Source organism: Dendrobates tinctorius, unplaced genomic scaffold, assembly GCF_039654945.1.
Source record: "Dendrobates tinctorius isolate UK_male_01 unplaced genomic scaffold, ASM3965494v1 ptg000140l, whole genome shotgun sequence".
In the NCBI taxonomy this organism is placed as follows: domain Eukaryota; kingdom Metazoa; phylum Chordata; class Amphibia; order Anura; family Dendrobatidae; genus Dendrobates; species Dendrobates tinctorius.
Window position 1 is genome coordinate 9,301,475 of NW_027361808.1, and position 20,580 is coordinate 9,322,054.

A 20,580-nucleotide genomic window follows, 5' to 3' on the forward strand; every position below is an offset into this window, starting at 1 on the left:
CTCAGCTTTCAGAACAGGTCTGTCAACAGCTGTTTGCTTGTTCACAGGCCTTGTTTTCTCTATACAGTGCCTTGCGAAAGTATTCGGCTCCCTGGAACTTTTCAACCATTTCCCACATATTATGCTTCAAACATAAAGATACCAAATGTAAATTTTTGGTGAAGAATCAACAACAAGTGGGACACAATTGTGAAGTTGAACGAAATTTATTGGTTATTTTAAATTTTTTGGGAAATGAAAAAACTGAAAAGTGGGGCATGCAATATTATTCGGCCCCTTTAACTTAATTCTTTGTTGCGCCACCTTTTGCTGCGATTACAGCTGCAAGTCGCTTGGGGTATGTCTCTATCAGTTTTGTACATCGAGAGACTGAAATTCTTGCCCATTCTTCCTTGGCAAATAGCTCGAGCTCAGTGAGGTTTGATGGAGATTGTTTGTGAACAGCAGTTTTCAACTCTTTCCACAGATTCTCGATTGGATTCAGTTCTGGACTTTGACTTGGCCATTCTAACACCTGGATGCGTTTATTTGTGAACCATTCCATTGTAGATTTTGCTTTATGTTTGGGATCATTGTCTTGTTGGAAGACATATCTCCGTCCCAGTCTCAGGTCTTTTGCAGACTCCAACAGGTTTCCTTCAGGAATGGTCCTGTATTTGGCTCCATCCATCTTACTATCAATTTTAACCATCTTACCTGTCCCTGCTGAATAAAATCAGTCCCAAACCATGATGCTGCCACCACCATGTTTGACAGTGGGGATGGTGTGTTCAGGGTGATGAGCTGTGTTGCATTTATGCCAAATATATTGTTTGGCATTGTTGCCAGAAAGTTCGATTTTGGTTTCATCTGACCAGAGCACCTTCTTCCACATGTTTGGTGTGTCTCCCAGGAGGCTTGTTGCAAACTTTAAACAACACTTTTTATGGATATCTTTGAGAAATAGCTTTCTTCTTGCCACTTTTCTATAAAGGCCAGATTTGTGCAGTGTATGACTGATTGTTGTCCTATGGACAGACTGTCCCACTGCAGTTCATCCAGAGTGATCATGGGCCTCTTGGCTGCCTCTCTGATCAGTCTTCTCCTTGTTTGAGATGAAAGTTTAGAGGGACGGCCGGGTCTTGGTAGATTTGCAGTGGTATGATATGATATGATTCCATTTCAATATGATCGCTTGCACAGTGCTCCTTGGCTTGTTTAAAGTTTTGGAAATCATTTTGTATCCAAATCCGGCTTTAAACTTCTCCACAACAGTATCACGGACCTCTCTGTTGTGTTCCTTGATCTTCATGATGCTCTCTGTGCTTTAAACAGACCCCTGAGACTATCACAGAGCAGGTGCATTTATACAGAGACTTGTTTACACACAGGTGGATTATTTTTATCATTAGTTATATAGGACAACATTGGATCATTCAGAGATCCACAATGAACTTCTGGAGTGAGTTTGCTGCACTGAAAGTAAAGGGGCCGAATAATATTGCACACCCCACTTTTCAGTTTTTTAATTTCCCAAAAAATTTAAAATAACCAATAAATGTCATACAACGTCACAATTGTGTAGCACTTGTTGTTGATTCTTCACCAAAAAATTACATTTGGCATCTTTAGGTTTGAAGCATGATATGTGGGAATAGGTTGAAAAGTTCCCGGGAGCCAAATACTTTCGCAACGCACTGTATGTATTGTAAGGTGACAGCTGGACAGATTGTAGATTTGAGGCATGCATCCCCGAGGTGCCAAGGACCGGGACAAGCAGGCTCCCGCATACATAATACTGAGAGGTGTTTAATAGGCCCGGATTATGGGTTCTGGTTTTATGAGCAGCGCATGAGCTGGGTGGAATTGGCTACTCAATTACCTTCAGTCCAGGTCTTGATATGTCAGATTTAAGGCAGCTGGTGTTGTCTCACTTTGTGTGTTTGCAAGGTGAGGAGGCCTTGTACAGTTGTGGCCAAAAGTATTGACACCCCTGCAGTTCTGTCAGATAATACTCAGTTTCTTCCTGAAAATGATTGCAAACACAAATTCTTTGGTATTATTATCTTCATTTAGTTTGTCTTAAATGAAAAAACACAAAAGAGAATAAAGCAAAAAGCAAAACATTGATCATTTCACACAAAACTCCAAAAATGGGCCAGACAAAAGTATTGGCACCCTCATCCTAATACTTGGTTGCACAACCTTTAGTCAAAATAACTGCGACCAACTGCTTCCGGTAACCATCAATGAGTTTCTTACAATGCTCTGCTGGAATTTTAGACCATTCTTCTTTGGCAAACTGCTCCAGGTCCCTGATATTAGAAGGGTGCCTTCTCCAAACTGCCATTTTTAGATCTCTCCACAGGTGTTCTATGGGATTCAGGTCTGGACTCATTGCTGGCCACCTTAGAAGTCTCCAGTGCTTTCTCTCAAACCATTTTCTAGTGCTTTTTGAAGTGTGTTTTGGGTCATTGTCCTGCTGGAAGACCTCTGAGGGAGACCCAGCTTTCTCACACTGGGCTCTACATTATGCTGCAAAATTTGTTGGTAGTCTTCAGACTTCATAATGCCATGCACACGGTCAAGCAGTCCAGTGCCAGAGGCAGCAAAGCAACCCCAAAACATCAGGGAACCTCCGCCATGTTTGACTGTAGGGACCGTGTTCTTTTCTTTGAATGCCTCTTTTTTTCTCCTGTAAACTCTATGTTGATGCCTTTGCCCAAAAAGCTCTACTTTTGTCCCATCTGACCAGAGAACATTCTTCCAAAACATTTTAGGCATTTTCAGGTAAGTTTTGGCAAACTCCAGCCTGGCATTTTTATGTCTCGGGGTAAGAAGTGGGGTCTTCCTGCGTCTCCTACCATACAGTCCCTTTTCATTCAGACGCCGACGAATAGTACGGGTTGACACTGTTGTACCCTCGGACTGCAGGGCAGCTTGAACTTGTTTGGATGTTAGTCGAGGTTCTTTATCCAACATCCACACAATCTTGAGCTGAAATCTCTTGTCAATTTTTCTTTTCCGTCCACATCTAGGGAGGTTAGCCACAGTGCCATGGGCTTTAAACTTCTTGATGACACTGCGCACGGTAGACACGTGAACATTCAGGTCTTTGGAGATGGACTTGTAGCCTTGAGATTGCTCATGCTTCCTCACAATTTGGTTTCTCAAGTCCTCAGACAGTTCTTTGGTCTTCTTTCTTTTCTCCATGCTCAATGTGGTACACACAAGGACACAGGACAGAGGTTGAGTAAACTTTAATCCATGTCAACTGGCTGCAAGTGTGATTTAGTTATTGCCAACACCTGTTAGGTGCCACAGGTAAGTTACAGGTGCTGTTAATTACACAAATTAGAGAAGCATCACATGATTTTTCGAACAGTGCCAATACTTTTGTCCACCCTCTTTTTTATGTTTGGTGTGGAATTATATCCAATTTGGCTTTAGGACAATTCTTTTTGTGTTTTTTCATTTAAGACAAATTAAATGAGGATAATAATACCAAAGAATTTGTGTTTGCAATCATTTTCAGGAAGAAACTGAGTATTATCTGACAGAATTGCAGGGGTGTCAATACTTTTGGCCACAACTGTATGTGTTGCTCAGAAGCAGCACTGGAAGCACAGTCCAGGATGTATAATAGGTCAGCCAGGGTGAAACAGTTTAACCCAGGGGATTGAGTACTTGTGTTGATACAATCGGTAGACAGCAAGTTCATGGCCAAATGGCAGGGCCACCATGAGGTAGTAGAGAAAGTTGGTGAAATCAACTATAAAATCCACCAACCTGGAAAGAGGAAGTTCTATCAGGTTTACCATGTCAACCTGATTAAACTGTAGCAGGACAGACAACCCATGAAATTTCCTTATCTGATGGCCAAGTCCGAAGTTAGCGTGGGAGATGTTAAGGAGGCGAACACCTTGTCTTGCTCATACAAGCAGCAATGTCAGGAGCTGTTGCAGTTGAATAAAGACCTGTTTTTTGAGTTGCCAGTTGTCCCTCAGGTCAAAGAGCATGAGATACTCACAGAGCCTCATGTTCACATTAGCCTGAAACCATACTTGATTCCAGAGGCCCATCGTGAGATAATCTCCAAGGAGGTGAAGCGGATGTTGAATCTAGGAGTCACTGAAGAGTCTAAGAGTGGTTGGTTCAGTCCCATAGTATTGGTACCAATACTAGATGGGGAGTGGTGGTTCTGTAAAGACTACAGGAAGCTCAACAAGGTCTCGAAGTTCGACACCTACCCAATTCCCACGGTAGATGAACTGATTGAAAGGCAAGGGCCGTCCAGTTACATTACCTCCCTTGACCTCACAAAACGGTTTTGGCAAATTCCCTTGTCCCAATATACCAAGGAGAAGATGGCCTTCTCAACGCCAGACGGTCATTACCAGTAAACATGGATGCCATTTGGTTTTCAAGGAGCTCCTTTTACCTTTCAGAGAGCCTTGGACCAGATCTTAACTCCCCATAAGAGGTACGCAGTGGCCTACCTGGATGACTTGATGCTCTGTGGAAGGCCGGGTTTTCTATAAACCCAAAGAAATGTGCCATGGGCATGGAGGAAGCTAAATACTTGGGCTAAGTCATAGGTAGGGCTGAAATAAAGCCCCCAATAAAGTTGACGCAATCCAGAGTTGGCCACAATCTCTGTCAAAGAAGCAGGTCAGGGTGTTTCTGGGCTACTACCTCCAGTTTATCCCTAACTTCACCATTCCTTTGATGAACCTCTTTAAAATGGACAAAGTCAGCTATGGCTATGTGGTCTCTAGAAGCTGAGACGGAACTGATGCTAGCCCAATGCTGGTGGCTCCGGATTTCTCTAAGGAGTTTGTGGTCCAGACGGACGTGTCAGATGTCAGGTTTGGTGCAGTCTTGTCACAAGAGATGAATGGGGAAGAGCATCCCATGATATATTTAAGTCAGAAGCTGTCCTCTTGTGAGAAGAATTACTCCATAGTGAAAATAGAATGTTTTTCCATCAAGTGGGCATTGGACACTCCAATGTAGTACCTCTAAGGCCGTAAATTCAGGCTAGTGTCAGACCATGCCCCACTGAATTGGATGAGGTGGAAGAAGGTAAACAATGCCTGAGTGACCAAGTGGTTCCTAGCACTTCAGGATTTTAGCTTCCATGTAGAGCATAGGCCCTGGTAACTGCATGACAATACTGATGCTCTGTCGAGGGTTCACTGTCTGATGGTGGAAGCTGCCAAGCTGTGGGCAGAGGGGGTATGTAAGTATGTAAATGCCTCTAATAGCTTTAGTTAATTTGGTCACATGCAAGGTGTCTCCCAGCCAATAGCTGAGAAGCATTTTATACAAAAGGGACCCTCCCCAATTTTTGAGGTGCCTGAGCAACATCTATAGTTAGTGTTAGGTTTGTTGGTGGTGCAATTGTATGTTTCCAGGTCCCTGTTCCTTGTCCGTATTACTATTCCCATAGTCTATTATAGTGATTTCCCTTCTGTCCAATAGGTCTGGTATAGATTGTGCTTGTTTCCTGTGTCCACTTCGGCAGTGTCTGTATCCTTGTAACCGCATCTGCAGTATCTGTACCCTGTTGTCGCATCGGCAGTACCAGAATTGTAACCCGTGGCCGCTCTGTAGTGGCACTTGGCAGCTACCTGCATCATTAGCCTGACCAAACCACTAGAGTCTCCAGTGAACACCAAAGTAGCTGCTTAGTCACCGCCTTCCAGGGTAGGTCTGGTCTGTGGCACAGTGGGTCCACGAACCATGTGCCTCTCCTGCGAGTATTACATCTTCTAGTCACCTGACCACTGCAGCCAATTACAGGCTGCAGCGGTGCTGTGACTTCCGAATGGAGCAGACACCATTTAAATGGAATCTGTCAGCAGGATTTTTTTTACCTCCTCTGAGAGCAGCGTGATGTAGGCAAAGAGAAGCTCAATCCAGTGATGTATCACTTAGATTACTGAGTGCAGCAGTTGTGACACAATCAGAGCTGTTAGATTTAGCAATACAGCAGAGTTCTGGAAGCTGGCCCCGTCTACACCAGGCTTTCTACCTACAAAGTCCATAGACAGTGAGGTGCTCATCACAGCAGGGGGCTTTGTCAGACCAGGAGGCACAGCTGTTGTGTCCCAGTAATGATAATCTCCTGGTGCTAAAACAATAATTGGAAGCAAACTGGAGCTTGATAAAAGAGGCATCCTTGAAATCTGTGTTTAACCCCTACAGCATGCTGTCTTCAGGCTACATAACAGACCTGCAGACAGATTCCCTTTGAGGAGTAAACCTCCAGAGCAGTCTCAAATACACCTACATATATTATTTTGAATCGATCCATAATCCATCATATTTTACTTTTGGACAAAACCTTTAACAAATGGATATCCTGTTCAGTCTAAGCAAAGTTTTGTGAACTAAACAGCCTGGCTCTAAACTGATACATTGTATAAAACTATAGTGAGATTTTAGCTACTGGTGTATTTAGCCCACACAGCATTGACAGCAGGACTAGCTATGCACTGCATTTTCTATCTGTTAAGGTAAACACGTATGTAAGAAAAAATAATAATAACAATAGTGAAAATGGTGATATATTGAAATACAAAGTAGAAAGCTGTAGAACTTTTTATTTATACAGTTAAAAGGGGGTATATTATTTTTAAATATAACAAATTACAATAAATGAATTGCAGTACACAGCGCTGCCACTAGGAATTTCAGGGCCCCATACTGGCAACATTTTAGGTCCCCTTGAGACTCTGCCCAGGTTCCATCCCAGCTCCTCCTCAAACCTTCCGCAGTCCCACTGCCCACTCTTGCAAAAACTCCTCTTCTGCACCACATCCTCACTAATCATACATAATCAACTCCCAATGAACACCAGATCACATACATAGCCAGAAGTTTTTGTTTTGGCAAAAAGATTTTTTTAAACCACTACCATGGCAAGGTACTTTTTTGGCAGCGCCCTACTCTACTCTAACCTATTAAACATTTCTTTAATTATCCAATACTCTTTTTAGATATATTCTTATTTATTTTTCTTAAGGAGAATGTGTCATATACATGTTTTAAAGTGACCAATAATATCACATACAAAGGATACATATCACCACACAGTTACCGAATAATACCACATACAAGGAACAAATACCACCACACCCTGGCCAGCCCACATATTACCACTACATAGTGACAGAATAATACCACATACAGGCAACAAATACTGCCACACCATGACCAGACCATATATTACCACCCCATAGCTACCGAATAATACCACATACAAGGGACAAATACCATCACACTATAAGCAGACCACATATTACCACCACATAGTGACCAAATACTACAATAGTGATCATTAATAAAAAAAACACAATAATAAGTGTCATTATAAACAGGAGCTCTGTATATTCTGTCACTGTACAGGTAATAGTGATCACCAGTGACATTAAACACAAGAGCTCTGTATATAGTGTCAGTGTACAGGTAATACAGGGATCACCAGTGACATTATACATAGGAGCTCTGTATATAGTGTCAGTGTACAGGTAAAACAGTGATCATTAGTGACATTATACATAGGAGCTCTGTATATAGTGTTAGTGTACAGGTAATACAGTGATAACTACTGATATTATACACAGGAGCTCTGTATATAGTATATAGTGTACAGGTAATAGAGGGATCACCAATGACATTATACACAAGAGCTCTGTATATAGTGTCAATGTACAGGTAATACAGTGAATACCAGGAGAGTCTATAGTGTACAGGTATACAGAAATCACCAGTGACATTATACACAGGAGCTCTGTATATAGTGTACAGGTAATATAGTTATCTCAAGTGACATTATACACAGGAGCTCTGTATATAGTGTCAATGTACAAGTAAAACAGCGATTACCAGTGACATTATACACAGGAGTTCAGTATATACAGTGGGGGAAATAAGTATTTGATCCCTTGCTGATTTTGTAAGTTTGCCCACTGACAAAACATGAACAGTATATAATTTTATGGGTTGATTAATTTTAACATTGAGAGATAGAATATCAAAAATAAAATCCAGAAAATCACATTGTATAAATTATATAAATTTATTTGCATTTTGCAGTGAGAAATAAGTATTTGATCCCTCTGGGAAACAAGAGTTAATACTTAGTGGCAAAACCCTTGTTGGCAAGCACAGCAGTCAGACATTTTTTCTAGTTGATAAGGTTTGCACACGTCAGGAGAAATTTTGGTCCACTCCTCTTTGCAGATCATCTCTTAATCATTAAGATTTTGAGGCTGTCGCTTGGCAACTTGGAGCTTCAACTCCCTCTATATTTTTTCTATGGGATTAAGGTCTGGAGACTGGCTAGGCCACTCCATGACCTTAAGGTGCTTCTTTTTGAGCCACTCCTTTGTTGCAATGTGAAATAAGTATTTGATCCCCTACCAACCATTAAGAGTTCGGCTCCTACAGACCAGTTAGATGCTCCTAATCAACTCGCTACCTGCATTAAAGACAGCCGTCTTACATAGTCACCTTTATATAAGACTCTTGTCCATAGACTCAATTAATCAGTCAGACTCTATTCTCTACAACATGGGCAAGACCAAAGAGCTTTATAAAGATGTCAGGGACAAGATCATAGACGTGCACAAAGCTGGAATGGGCTATAAAACCATAAGCAAGACGCTGAGTGAGAAGGAGACAACGGTTGTTGCAATAGTAAGAAAATGAAAGAAATACAAAATGACTGTCAATCTCCATCGATCTAGGGCACCATACAAAATCTCACCTCGTGGGGTATCCTTGATCATGAGGAAATTAGAGAACAGCCTAAAGCTACACGTGGGAAGCTTGTTAATGATCTCAAGGCTGGGTCCACAGTCACTAAGAAAACCATTGGTAACACATTACGCCCTACAGGTTTAAAATCCTGCAGTGCCTGCAAGGTCCCCCTGCTCAAGAAGGCACATGTGCAGGCCTTTCTGAAGTTTGCCAATGAACACCTGAATGATTCTATGAGTGATTGGGAGAAGGTGCTGTTGTCAAATGAGACAAAAATTGAGGCGTTTAGCATTAATTCAACTCGCCGTGTTTGGAGGAAGAGAAATGCTGCTTATGACCCAAAGAACACCATCCCCACTGTCAAGCATGGAGGTGGAAACATTATGTTTTGTGGTGTTTCTCTGCTAAGGACACAGAACTAATTCACCACATCAATGGAAGAATGGATGGAGCCATGTACTGTAAAATCCTGAGTGACAACCTCCTTCTCTCCGCCAGAACATTAAAAATGGGTCATGGCTCAGTCTTCCAGCAAGACAATGACCGAGAACATACAGCCAAGACACCAAAGGAGTGGCTCAAAAAGAAGAACTTTAAGGTCATAGAGTGGCCTAGCCTGTCTCCAGACATTAATCCCATAGAAAACTTATTGAGGGAGTTGAAGCTCCGAGTTGCCAAGTGACAGCCTCAAAATTTTAATGATTTAGAGATGATCTGCAAAGAGGAGTGGACCAAAATTCCCCCTGACATGTGTGCAAACCTCATCATCAACTACAAAAAACATCTGACTGCTATGCATGCCAACAAGGGTTTTGCCACCAAGTATTAAGTCTTGTTTGCCAGAGGGATCAAATACTTATTTCTTACTGCAAAATACAAATAAATTTATATACGGTAATTTATACAATGTGGTATTCTGGATTTTGTTTTTGATATTCTATCTCTCAATGTTAAAATTAACCTACCCTTAAAATTATAGACTGTTCATGTCTTTGTCTGTGGGCAAACTTACAAAATCAGCAAGGGATCAATACTTATTTCCCCCACTGTAATGTTAGTGCACAGGTAATACCATATTCACAAGTGATATTATACACAGGAGCTCTGTATAATAGTATATAGTGTACAGGTAATAGAGGGATCACCAGTGACATTATACAGAGGAGCTCTGTATATATTGTCAATGTATGGGTAATACAGTGATCACCAGTGACATTACACACAGAAGCTCTGTGTATTGTGTCAGTGTACAGGTAATACAGTGATCACTGGTGACATTATACACAGGAGCGCTGTATATACAGTAGTGTACAGGTAATACAGTGATCACCAGTGACATTATACACAGGAGCTCTGTATATAGTGTCAGTGTACAGGTAATATAGGCATCACTAGTGACATTATACACAGGAGCTCTGTATATAGTGTCAGTGTACAGGTAATATAGGCATCACTGGTGACATTATGCACAGGAGCTCTGTATATAGTATACAGTGTATAGTGTCAGTGTACAGATGACACACTGTCTTACCAGTGACATATCTAGTTGAAGTCCTTCATCTTTCTTTTCTTCTTCATCCTTTGCAGATTGCCATAACCTCTTCCAGCCATGACTCATTCCTACATAAAATAACACAGTTATCTAGAGCACCGCTTCCAGAGGACATTTCCCTCTTTTTCCCTCTCTTTTACACTACACAGCTGAATACAGACATGCACCCACAATTAATACATAATTAGTTATCGTGCAACCCACCATTCCAAATATAAATTATAATCCACCACTGTGCCCCATTTATAAAAAGCCACTTTCCACACCCAATAAAAATACAAATTAATTTGCCCCTGTAATCTTTCTCCCAATTCAATAACAGTCACTGCATCAACAGCCCCTACTCTGTACCTCTGCCTCCCCGATTCATTATATGACCCTTCTGCCCCAATTCATTATGTCATGTCTTCTCTCTCTCCCACCCCACCATCTAATTCATTATCAACTTCTCTACCCCACATTCAATACATCATTTACTCTCCCCCACCCTCAATTCATCATTTACAGTCCCCCATCCACAAGTCTTAATACATCATTTACTCTCACACCCTCAAAATTCCTCTGTATTTCCTCTCCCCACCCCCTCATCTTTGATTCATTATTTGCTGTCCCCTGTCCCCCGTCCCACACCCTCAATTCATCATTTGCAGAAATGCTCGGTTAAGCCGATATTTCCAGTGCACAGGGTTGTCAAAAGAGAGTTTTTTTTGTCTAGATGCCTTATGCAACAAGATACACTGATATCCATCTTGCTTATTCATTAGTAGGGTCAATGCTCATGTACTAATCATCCTCCATTGGCCCCTCCATTCCAGTGATGGTTTCCCCATCTCCCCCCCTCACTTCATCATTTGCAGTCCCCCTCCCCTTCCTCACTTCATAATTTGCAGTCCCTCTCACCCACTCACTTCATCATGTCATCATGTACAGTCCCCCTCCCCCACTCACTTCATCATGTGCAGTCCCCCTCCCTCCACTCACCATCATTTGAAGTACCTCCACCCACTTCATCATTTGCAGTCCTCCCCCTCACTTCATAATTTGCATCCCCTCCACTCACTTCATCACTTGCAGTCCCCCTCACTTCAGCATTTGCACTCTTCCGCCTCACTTCATCATTTGCAAACTCCCACTCACTTCATCATTTGCAGTCCCCTTCATCCCACTCACCTTATCATACTTCCCTCACTTCATAACTTGCAGTTTCCCTCCACCTCCCCCTCACCCATTTAATTCATTTTATAAAGAAATAACAAAAAAAAACATATTTTTCATACTTGCCTCACTGACGATCCCCTACAGCTCATACTCCATTATATCATCCCATATGCGCCATCACCTGACCGGAAGTCCAGAAGGTGAAGGAAGCGGGAGCTGCGCAGTTGTCAAGGCTAGACTGCTATGGAGCTCCGAGAAAAGCTCCAGTGCCCTGGCACAGATCTTCATTGCACGATGGAGCTCTGGAGCTCGGTGAGCAGAAGAATAAGAGGCAGGGCCTGGGTCCCCCTCTCTGTACTGCTACTCACTGGGCCCTATACAGCAGTAAGGGTAGTAATGCCCTGATGGTGGCCCTTGCGGTACGTACATCCACATCAACACTGCAGCCAATAACTGACATCAGCAGTTTAGTTTCATATTGATGAAGCCAGTCATTGGCTGTTGGGGTCATGTGGATGTACAGCACCTCATCACAGCAGGAAAAGGAAGCAAAGTGCTGGAGATCACCGGAAAATCAACACGGGAGTGGAAGGAGAATTAACAGGTAAGGAATTTTTTATATATATTTACAGCAGTTACTGTACTTGGACGACTAGATGCTTGGCTACAACTAGGAACCTCTCTATTTGATATATTTTTCTAGGTCTTCTTTTGGTTACATCATTATACAGAGACAAATGTGTTTTGTGTACATTGTGTGTCTGGACAACATTATCTTTTTGCTTTGTTAGTTTTCTAATGCAAAGTGTGTACAATTTGTGCCTCAAGCTTATACAGGTTACAATATAATACTATCTCTAACACATTATGCTCCCTTCCTCAAAACTGGCACTCCTCATGCACTTGACTCTCAATGAATCAGGCACATCTGACAGATGGTGTGCGCCTCCTGGTGCCTTGCCACAAATTTTAGTCCTGTCACTGACTGGAGAAAGATTTCTGGTGTAAAGTAAACTTCACTTCATCATGAATTAGACCCTATGGTGTCCCCTTCCCCTCAGCTCCACCTATTTTGGCAGAGAGAAATTTGAGTGAAAATACCAAAAGATTTTTCAAGCCTTTTACCTCAGTTTTCTGGCATTAAAGCTTTTATAAGTAGTGGCCTTAGTGTTCTGGACAAAGCTTACCATACTCTAAGTGTAATGCTGGAATGATGCAATATAGATATATTAATATAATCTTTAACTCTTTGCAGGTAACATTCAGTATGCTGGAAATTTATAATGAACAGGTAACTATAGTTATATATATAGTATGTCTGCTTGGAATATATTATGTTATACTGAACAAGACAAAACTTATCGCTAGACTTAGAACAGCTGAGTGCTCAGCGAGCACTGCCTAGGACCAGTTCACAATACTCACTTAGCACAACACCAACGTAAAGTACGTGGTTATGCCAGTTGTCAAAATGGGTAGGAGATCACACCTGCCTGGACACTCTAAGTTTGCTGTCATAATAATCAAGCAAATACATGTTAAGTGGCCAGCTTTCACCATGTTTTGGGGGTGTTTCTCTGCTAAGGGCACAGGACTACTTCACCACATCAATGGGAGGATGGATGGCGCCATGTACCATAAAATCCTGAGTGACAAACTCCTTCCCTCTGCCAGGACATTAACCCCTTAACCCCCAAGGGTGGTTTGCACGTTCATGACCGGGCCAATTTTTACAATTCTGACCACTGTCCCTTTATGAGGTAATAACTCTGAAACGCTTCCATGGATCCTGGTGATTCTGACACTGTTTTCTCATGACATATTGTAGTTCATGTTAGTGGTAAAATTTAATTCAAATAACTTGCGTTTATTTGTGAAAAAAATGGAAATTTGGCGAAAATTTTGAAAATTTCTCAATTTTCCAACTTTGAATCTTTATGCCCTTAAATCACAGAGATACGGCACACTAAAAAGTTAATAAGTAACATTTCCCACATGTTTACTTTACATCAGCACAATTTTGGAACCAAAATTTTTTTTTGTTAGGAAGTTAAAAGGGTTAAAAGTTGACCAGCGATTTCTCATTTTTGCAACACCATTTTATTTTTACGTACTACATCACATTTGAAGGCACTTTGAGGGGTCTATATGATAGAAAATACCCAAAAGTGACACCATTCTAAAAACTGCACCCCTTAAGGTGCTCAAAACAACATTCAAGAAGTTTATTAACTCTTTAGGTGCGTCACAGGAATTTTTTGAATATTTAAAAAAATGAACATTTAACTTTTTTTCACAAAAAAATACTTTAGGTTCAATTTTTTTATTTTACCAAGGGTAACAGGAGAAATTGGACTGCAAAAGTTATTGTGCAGTTTGTCCTGAGTACGCTGATACCTGATATGTGGGGGGAACCACTGTTTCGGCGCATGGCAGTGCTCAGAAGGGAAGGAGCGCCGTTTGACTTTTTCAATGCAAAATTGGCAGGAATTCAGATTGGACGCCATGTCACGTTTGGAGAGCCCCTGATGTACCTAAACAGTGGAAACCCCCACAAGTGATCCCATTTTGGAAACTAGACCCCCCAAGGAACTTATCTAGATATGTGGTGAGAACTTTGAACCCACAAGGGCTTCACAGAAGTTTATAACGTACAGCGGTACAATTAAAAAATCATATTTTTCCACAAAAATGATCTTTTCACCCCCAATTTTTATTTTCCCAAGGGTAACAGGACTCTAAAAGTTATTGTGCAATTTGTCCTGAGTACGCTGATTACCCCATATGTGGGTGTAAATGACTATTTGGACGCATGGCAGAGCTTAGAAGGGAAGCAGCGCCATTTGACTTTTTTGGCTGAAATTGAGATCGGACACCATGTCGCGATTGGAAAACCCCTGATGTACCAAAACAGTGGAAATCCCCCACAAATGACACCATTTTGGAAACTAGACCCCCCAAGGAACTTATCTAGATGTGTGGTGAGCACTTTTAACCCCCCCAGTGCTTCACAGAAGTTTATAACGACCAGGCATGAAAATAAAAAATCGTATTTTTTCAACAAGCATGATCTTTTAGTCCCCATTTTTTTATTTTTCCAAGGGTAACAGAAGAAATTGGACCCCAAAAGTTGTTGTCCAATTTGTCCTGAGTACGCTGATACCCCATATGTGGGAAAAAACTACTGTATTGGCACACGTCGGGGCTCGGAAGGGAAGTAGTGACGTTTTGGAATGCAGACTTTGATGGAATGGTCTGCGGGTGTCATGTTGCCTTTGGAGAGTCCCTAATGTACCTAAACAGTGGAAACCCCCACAAATGACACCATTTTGGAAACTAGACCCCCTAAGGAACTTATCTAGATGTGTGGTGAGCACTTTGAACCCCCAAGGGCTTCACAGAAGTTTATAACGCCCGGGCATGAAAATAAAAAAAATCATTTTTTTCCACAAAAATGATATTTTTGCCCCCAATTTTTTATTTTCCTACGGGTAACAGGAGAAATTGGACCCCAAAAGTTGTTTTGCAATTTGTGCTGAGTAGGCTGATACCCTATATGTGGGGGTAAAACACTGTTTGGGCACATTGCAGAGCTTGGAAGGGAAGGAGCACCATTTGACTTTTTCAACGCAGAATTGGCTGGAATTGAGATCAGACGCCATGTTGCATTTGGAGAGCACCTGATGTGCCCAAACAGTGGAAACCCCCCCAATTATAACTCCAACCCTAACCCCAACACACCCCTAACCCTAATCTCAGCCCTAACTCTAGCCCTAGCCTTAACCCTAGCCCTAGCTGTTATGAGCTCATTTTCTGCTCCACCAGCTGGGAGTTTTCCTTCCGTTCTCCCTCTGGTGGTGACAGGAGGTAGTGAGGTTAGTTTAATTGGTAATGGTCTGCCACCTGACGAGGAGGATAATGATTGGATCTCTGGAGTATCAGACTGGATATAAGACAGCCGACGCCCTATCCTGTTGCTGGTGATTCAGTCTGCTTCTCAGGTCTTGGACTTCAGCTCTGCTCCAGTCTTCTCAAGTTGTTTTGTTTTTGCTAATGTTCACACTTGCTCTTGTTGGTCAGCTCAGTTTTTGTGTGGTCAGCCAGCCCGGCTGGGCTGTGCTGAATTTCCACTCTTATTTATTTGTATTTGCCAATTTGCCTTTTGTCCTTTATTAGATTGGCCTGTTTTTTGCTCTGTCTCAGAATATTTCAGAGTGCTGATATAGTGGGAGAAGTCTAGTGACTTCAGGGTTAATTTTGTTATCAGAAGTGTTGGACATTATTTTGGGTAGGGTTTTTTTGGCAGATTGCAGACAGTATCTTTCCTTTCCTATGCTTTCAGGTTAGTTTGACCCCATCGTTTGCTCAGCCTATTTTTCTGCCTTTGTTTGTGTTTTCATCTTGCTTCACCGTCAATACATGTGGGGGGCTGTGTTTCCTTTGGGGTCTGCTCTGGGGGAGTTAGTTTTCCCTTTTCTTACTTTAGGCTTATTTAGTTCTCCGGTTGTGACGAGGCGTCCAGGACCATCATAGGCACGCTCCACGACTGCTGCTAGTTGTGTGTTAAGATCAGGGATCTGCATAGTTACCAACCTCTCTGGTTTTCTGAGACTTAGCGTGTGTTGTTTTTCTCCTCGGTGACCCATTCTTAACACCTAGCCCTAACCCTATCCCTAACCCTAATGGGAAAATGGAAATAAATACATTTTCTTTTAATTTTATTATTTTTCCCTAACTAAGGGGCTGATAACTGTTAGGACGGCAGAACGCACCAAAATATAAAATAACAGGAGGTGCGTTCGCCGCCCGGAGTCCACCGTGCGGTAGGTGACAAGACCGCTGCTGAACAATGGCAGATGCACCTAAGCAATGAGGTACTGCGCTCGGGTTAACGTCCCCTGAACGCTAAGAACGGCTCTGTTCTGGCACAGAGTCGCAAGAGGCAATGTGATGCCGAGACGCGGCTCTGTTAATGTCACAGAGGCCTGCGTGTGGCGTCGCAACAGCGACCCTGAGTAGCTGCGGTTAGTGCAGCGCAGCGGCAGGTAAAGCCGCAGACGTCGGCACTGAGACACAGGCGCCGACGGACGCTAGTGTAGGCGAGGATCACGTGGCGTGTAGCTTGCCACAAGCTGAGACTGACTATCCAACTCTCTGTCACCATTCGTAATATCTGAGGGAAGGGGTTTCATAATGCGTCAGTCACCAGTCCACACATCCGTCACCATACACACACAGCATAATATGCTACACTAGCGCATCGCCGAGCCGCCATGCGGGCTTTTTATAGCGATGCGCTTCCAGGACCTTCCATTAGCTTGGGAAGGACCAATCCGATCCGACGTAGGACCTGAGCATGTGACCCCTGCTCTCCAGTGAGAGGTCAAGTTGCGAGCATGCCCAGTAGCATGGCATGAGGACTTAGCCTCAGGAGCAGTTCCCTGCAGAGCAGGTTGTGCTGCTATTGCTGCACCAGAGGTGGCAGCAACATCCAGGCTGTTAGAGTGAGTCTGAGCAGCAAGCCTGGCTCACTGTGTTTGCTGAGCAACACCCAGAGCGGTTGAGGAAGAATGGGAGACCGCAGGATGTCTGGCTCTGGAATCCCGCTGTGCAGTGTCAGGAATCCGACACCTAACAATAACAGGGGGTTTGATTTACTATTTATGGCGGTTTTTTATGTTTGGCAGCTGTCGCACGCTAAAAGATGCTTTTTATTGTAAAAATAGTTTTTGCATCACCACATATTGAGAGCTATAATTTTTCCATATTTTGACCCACGAGTCATGTGAGGTCTTATTTTTTGCGGGACGAGTTGACGTTTTTATTAGTATCATTTTCAGGCACGTGACATCTTTTGATCGCTTTTTATTCCGATTTTTGGGACGCAGAATGAACAAAAACCAGTGTTTCATGAATTTCTTTTCTTTTGGGGGGTGCGTTTACAATGTTCCGCGTGCGATGAAATTGATAAGACGGTTTTATTCTTCGGGTTGGTACGGTTACAGTGATACCTCATTTAGGTCGTTTTTTTATGTTTTGGCGCTTTCATGCAATGAAAACATTTTTATATAAAAAATTATTATTTTTGCATCACTTTATTCTGCGAGCTATAACTTTTTTATTGTTTTGCTGATGATGCTGTATGGTGGCTCGTTTTTTGCGGGACAAGATGACTTTTTCAGCAGTACCATGGATATTTATATGCATCATTTTGACCGCGCGTTATTGCACTTTTTGTTCGGTGGTATGATAATAAATCATTATTTTTTGCCTTGTTTTTTATTTTTATTTTTTAGGAGGTTATCTAAAGGGGTTAACTAATGGGACATTTTTATAGGGCGGATCGTTACGGAAGCGGCAATACCAAATATGTGTACTTTTATTGTTTTTTTTTATTTCCAAAAAATTAATTTATTAGGGAATATTTTTTTTTGTATTTATTTGCGATTTTGTTAAAATTATTTTTACACTTTTTTTTTTTTTTTTTTAACTTTATTACATTGTCCCAGGGGGGACATAACTGTCATGTGACAGATCGCTGATCTGTCACATCACAGATCACTGTGCGCTTTGCAGGCACTGAGGAAATCAGCTCCCTGCAGGCCCCCGAAGGTCCCCGTCGCCATCTTGGATTCGGGGACCTGCAGGGATGGAGCCCCCCGCAGCAGCGCTGCATATTGCGCTGCTGTGGGGGGCTCAGGGAAGCACGGAGGGAGCCCCCTCCCTGCCGAGGCTTTCCTTTAACCCCCTGTACACCGCGATCGTGTTTGATCGCGGTGTGCAAGGGGTTAACGTATTGGGGGCGGCCAGTGGCCGCCCCTGACACATTGTGCCGGGTGTCAGCTGTGATAATCAGCTGACACCTGGCCGCGATCAGCGGCGCTCACCACGTGGACGCCGCTGATCGCTGTGACGTACTATCCCATCCCTGGGAATTAAGTCCCAGGGCACATGGACGGGATAGTACGTCACATGGCAGAAAGGAGTTAAAAATGGGTCGTGGCTGGGTTTTCCAGCAAGACAATGACCCAAAACATACAGCCAAGGCAACAAAGGAGTGGCTCAAGAAGAAGCACATTAAGTTCATGGAGTAATGTGCCAAAATATTAAGCAGATCTCTGTGTCAAAGATCCTTGCTAACAGGTGGCAGCCAAAGAAAAGGGCAAACAAACGGTTACCAGTAATGCATCATACCTGTATGGTGTGGGGGCGCCAGCCGCGAGTGTCGGAATATGTTAGTGTCAGGCTCAGGTCGGTGTTTTAAGAGCCGTGCAGTGAAGCGCTTCTGGGTCATGAGGGACGGGGTCACCGGTAGGACTGCACGTGTGCGGGCTAAACAGCTGGCGATGTTCAAGGATTCCCCGTCTGCACCGACAGGGACAGGGGTACAGACTGCGCAAGCACAAGGACCCAAAAATGCGAGAAGCTGAGTGCCTCAGTGGGCAGACCCGACCGTGAGGAGGCGCATGTGCACAAGGAGCTGGAGTTCTTAAAGAAACAGGGAAATCCAAACGCTGTGTGCCAGTTATTCGGTCAAAAGGATTGGAGGTTTTAAGTTGTTAATATGCCTCCACAGGGAAGAACCAGGCGGTGTTACATGGTTAGTAGAGTAAGAACCTAAGCATTCGACAAAGTATCTCATACAATCCTTATTGAAAAAATGACTAAGTATGGAATGGACAAGGCAACTGTTAGGTGGATTAATAACTGGCTTAGTGATCGGACCCAAAGAGTGGTCGTAAATGGCTGCACATCCAGTTGGAAGAATGTCTCAAGTGGGGTACCACAGGGCTCTGTCCTGTGCCCTGTATTGTTCAACATCTTTATCAACGATTTAGATGAAGGAATTGAGGGTAAACTGATTAAATTTGCTGATGACACAAAGCTAGGAGGGATAGCTAATACTAGAGAAGAGAGAGAGAGGATTCAAAAAGATATAAATAAACTGGAGAAGTGGGCAGCAACTAACAGAATGGTTTTTAACAGGGAAAAATGCAAAGTACTACATCTGGGCAATAAAAATGAAAAAAGCATATACAGAATGGGAGGAATAGGCCTAAGCAACAGCACATGTGAAAAAGATTTGGGTATACTAATAGATCACAGACTGAATATGAGTCAACAGTGTGATGCAGCAGCAAAAAAGGCAAATGCAATTCTAGGATGTATTAACAGAAGCATACAGTCTAGATCACGTGAAGTCATTATTTCCCTCTACTCCTCTTTGGTCAGACCTCATCTAGAATATTGTGTCCAGTTTTGGGCACCACATTTTAAAAAAGACATCAACAAACTGGAGCAAGTTCAGAAAAGAGCGACCAGAATGGTGACCGGTCTGCAAACCCTGTCTTATGAGGAAAGGTTGCAGGATTTGGGATTGTTTAGTTTGCAAAAGAGAAGACTGAGAGGAGACTTAATAGCTGTCTACAAATATCTAAAGGGCTGTCACATTGTAGAAGGATCAACTTTATTCTCATTTGCACAAGGAAAGACTAGAAGCAATGGGATGAAACTGAATGGGAGGAGACACAGATTAGATATTAGAAAAAACTTTTTGACAGTTAGAGTGATTAATGAGTGGAACAAGCTGCCACGAGAAGTGGTGAGTTCTCCTTCAATGGAAGTCTTCAAACAGAGGCTGGACAGACATCTGACTGGGATGATTTAGCGAATCCTGCTTTGAGCAGGGGGTTGGACCAGATGGCCCAGGAGGTCCCTTCCAACTCTACGATTCTATGATTCTATTGTTAATAGGGAGCCACAGACAAAACAAATATGGAAAAGGGCAAAAAAAAAAAGGAAAAAAGGTGATTGCAAATGTAAAAAAGGAAAAGTACATACAAAAGAAAAAGGAGAAAAATCAAAATCAAAAAGGAATATAAAAATAAAAAGCATAAAGGATGCAAATTGTCTCCAGTGAGGAAGAAGACTAGAACTCTAATGCCACCTATAGGAAGTAGCAATCCTAAAAGTCAATATCGACTCTTTAACAAGCCTTTTCATATGGCTTAGGATAAAAGCCAAAACGAGAATCTCATATGACAAGGCTCGTTAAAGGGTCGAGATTGACTATTAGGATGGCTAATTCCTATAGATGGCACTAAAGTTTGCATATTTTCCAG

At 42.6% G+C, this 20,580-nt stretch overlaps 1 protein-coding gene across 1 annotated transcript in view; it reads left to right on the plus strand.

Moving 5' to 3' along the window:
• The window catches only part of LOC141049002 (kinesin-like protein KIF28), a 327,138-nt gene that overhangs the window by 13,608 nt on the left and 292,950 nt on the right, over positions 1-20,580 (plus strand). The window contains exon 4 of the mRNA XM_073545091.1: positions 12,714-12,749. Coding sequence (XP_073401192.1) covers positions 12,714-12,749 — 36 coding nt within the window. The remainder of the gene's footprint in view (positions 1-12,713; positions 12,750-20,580) is intronic.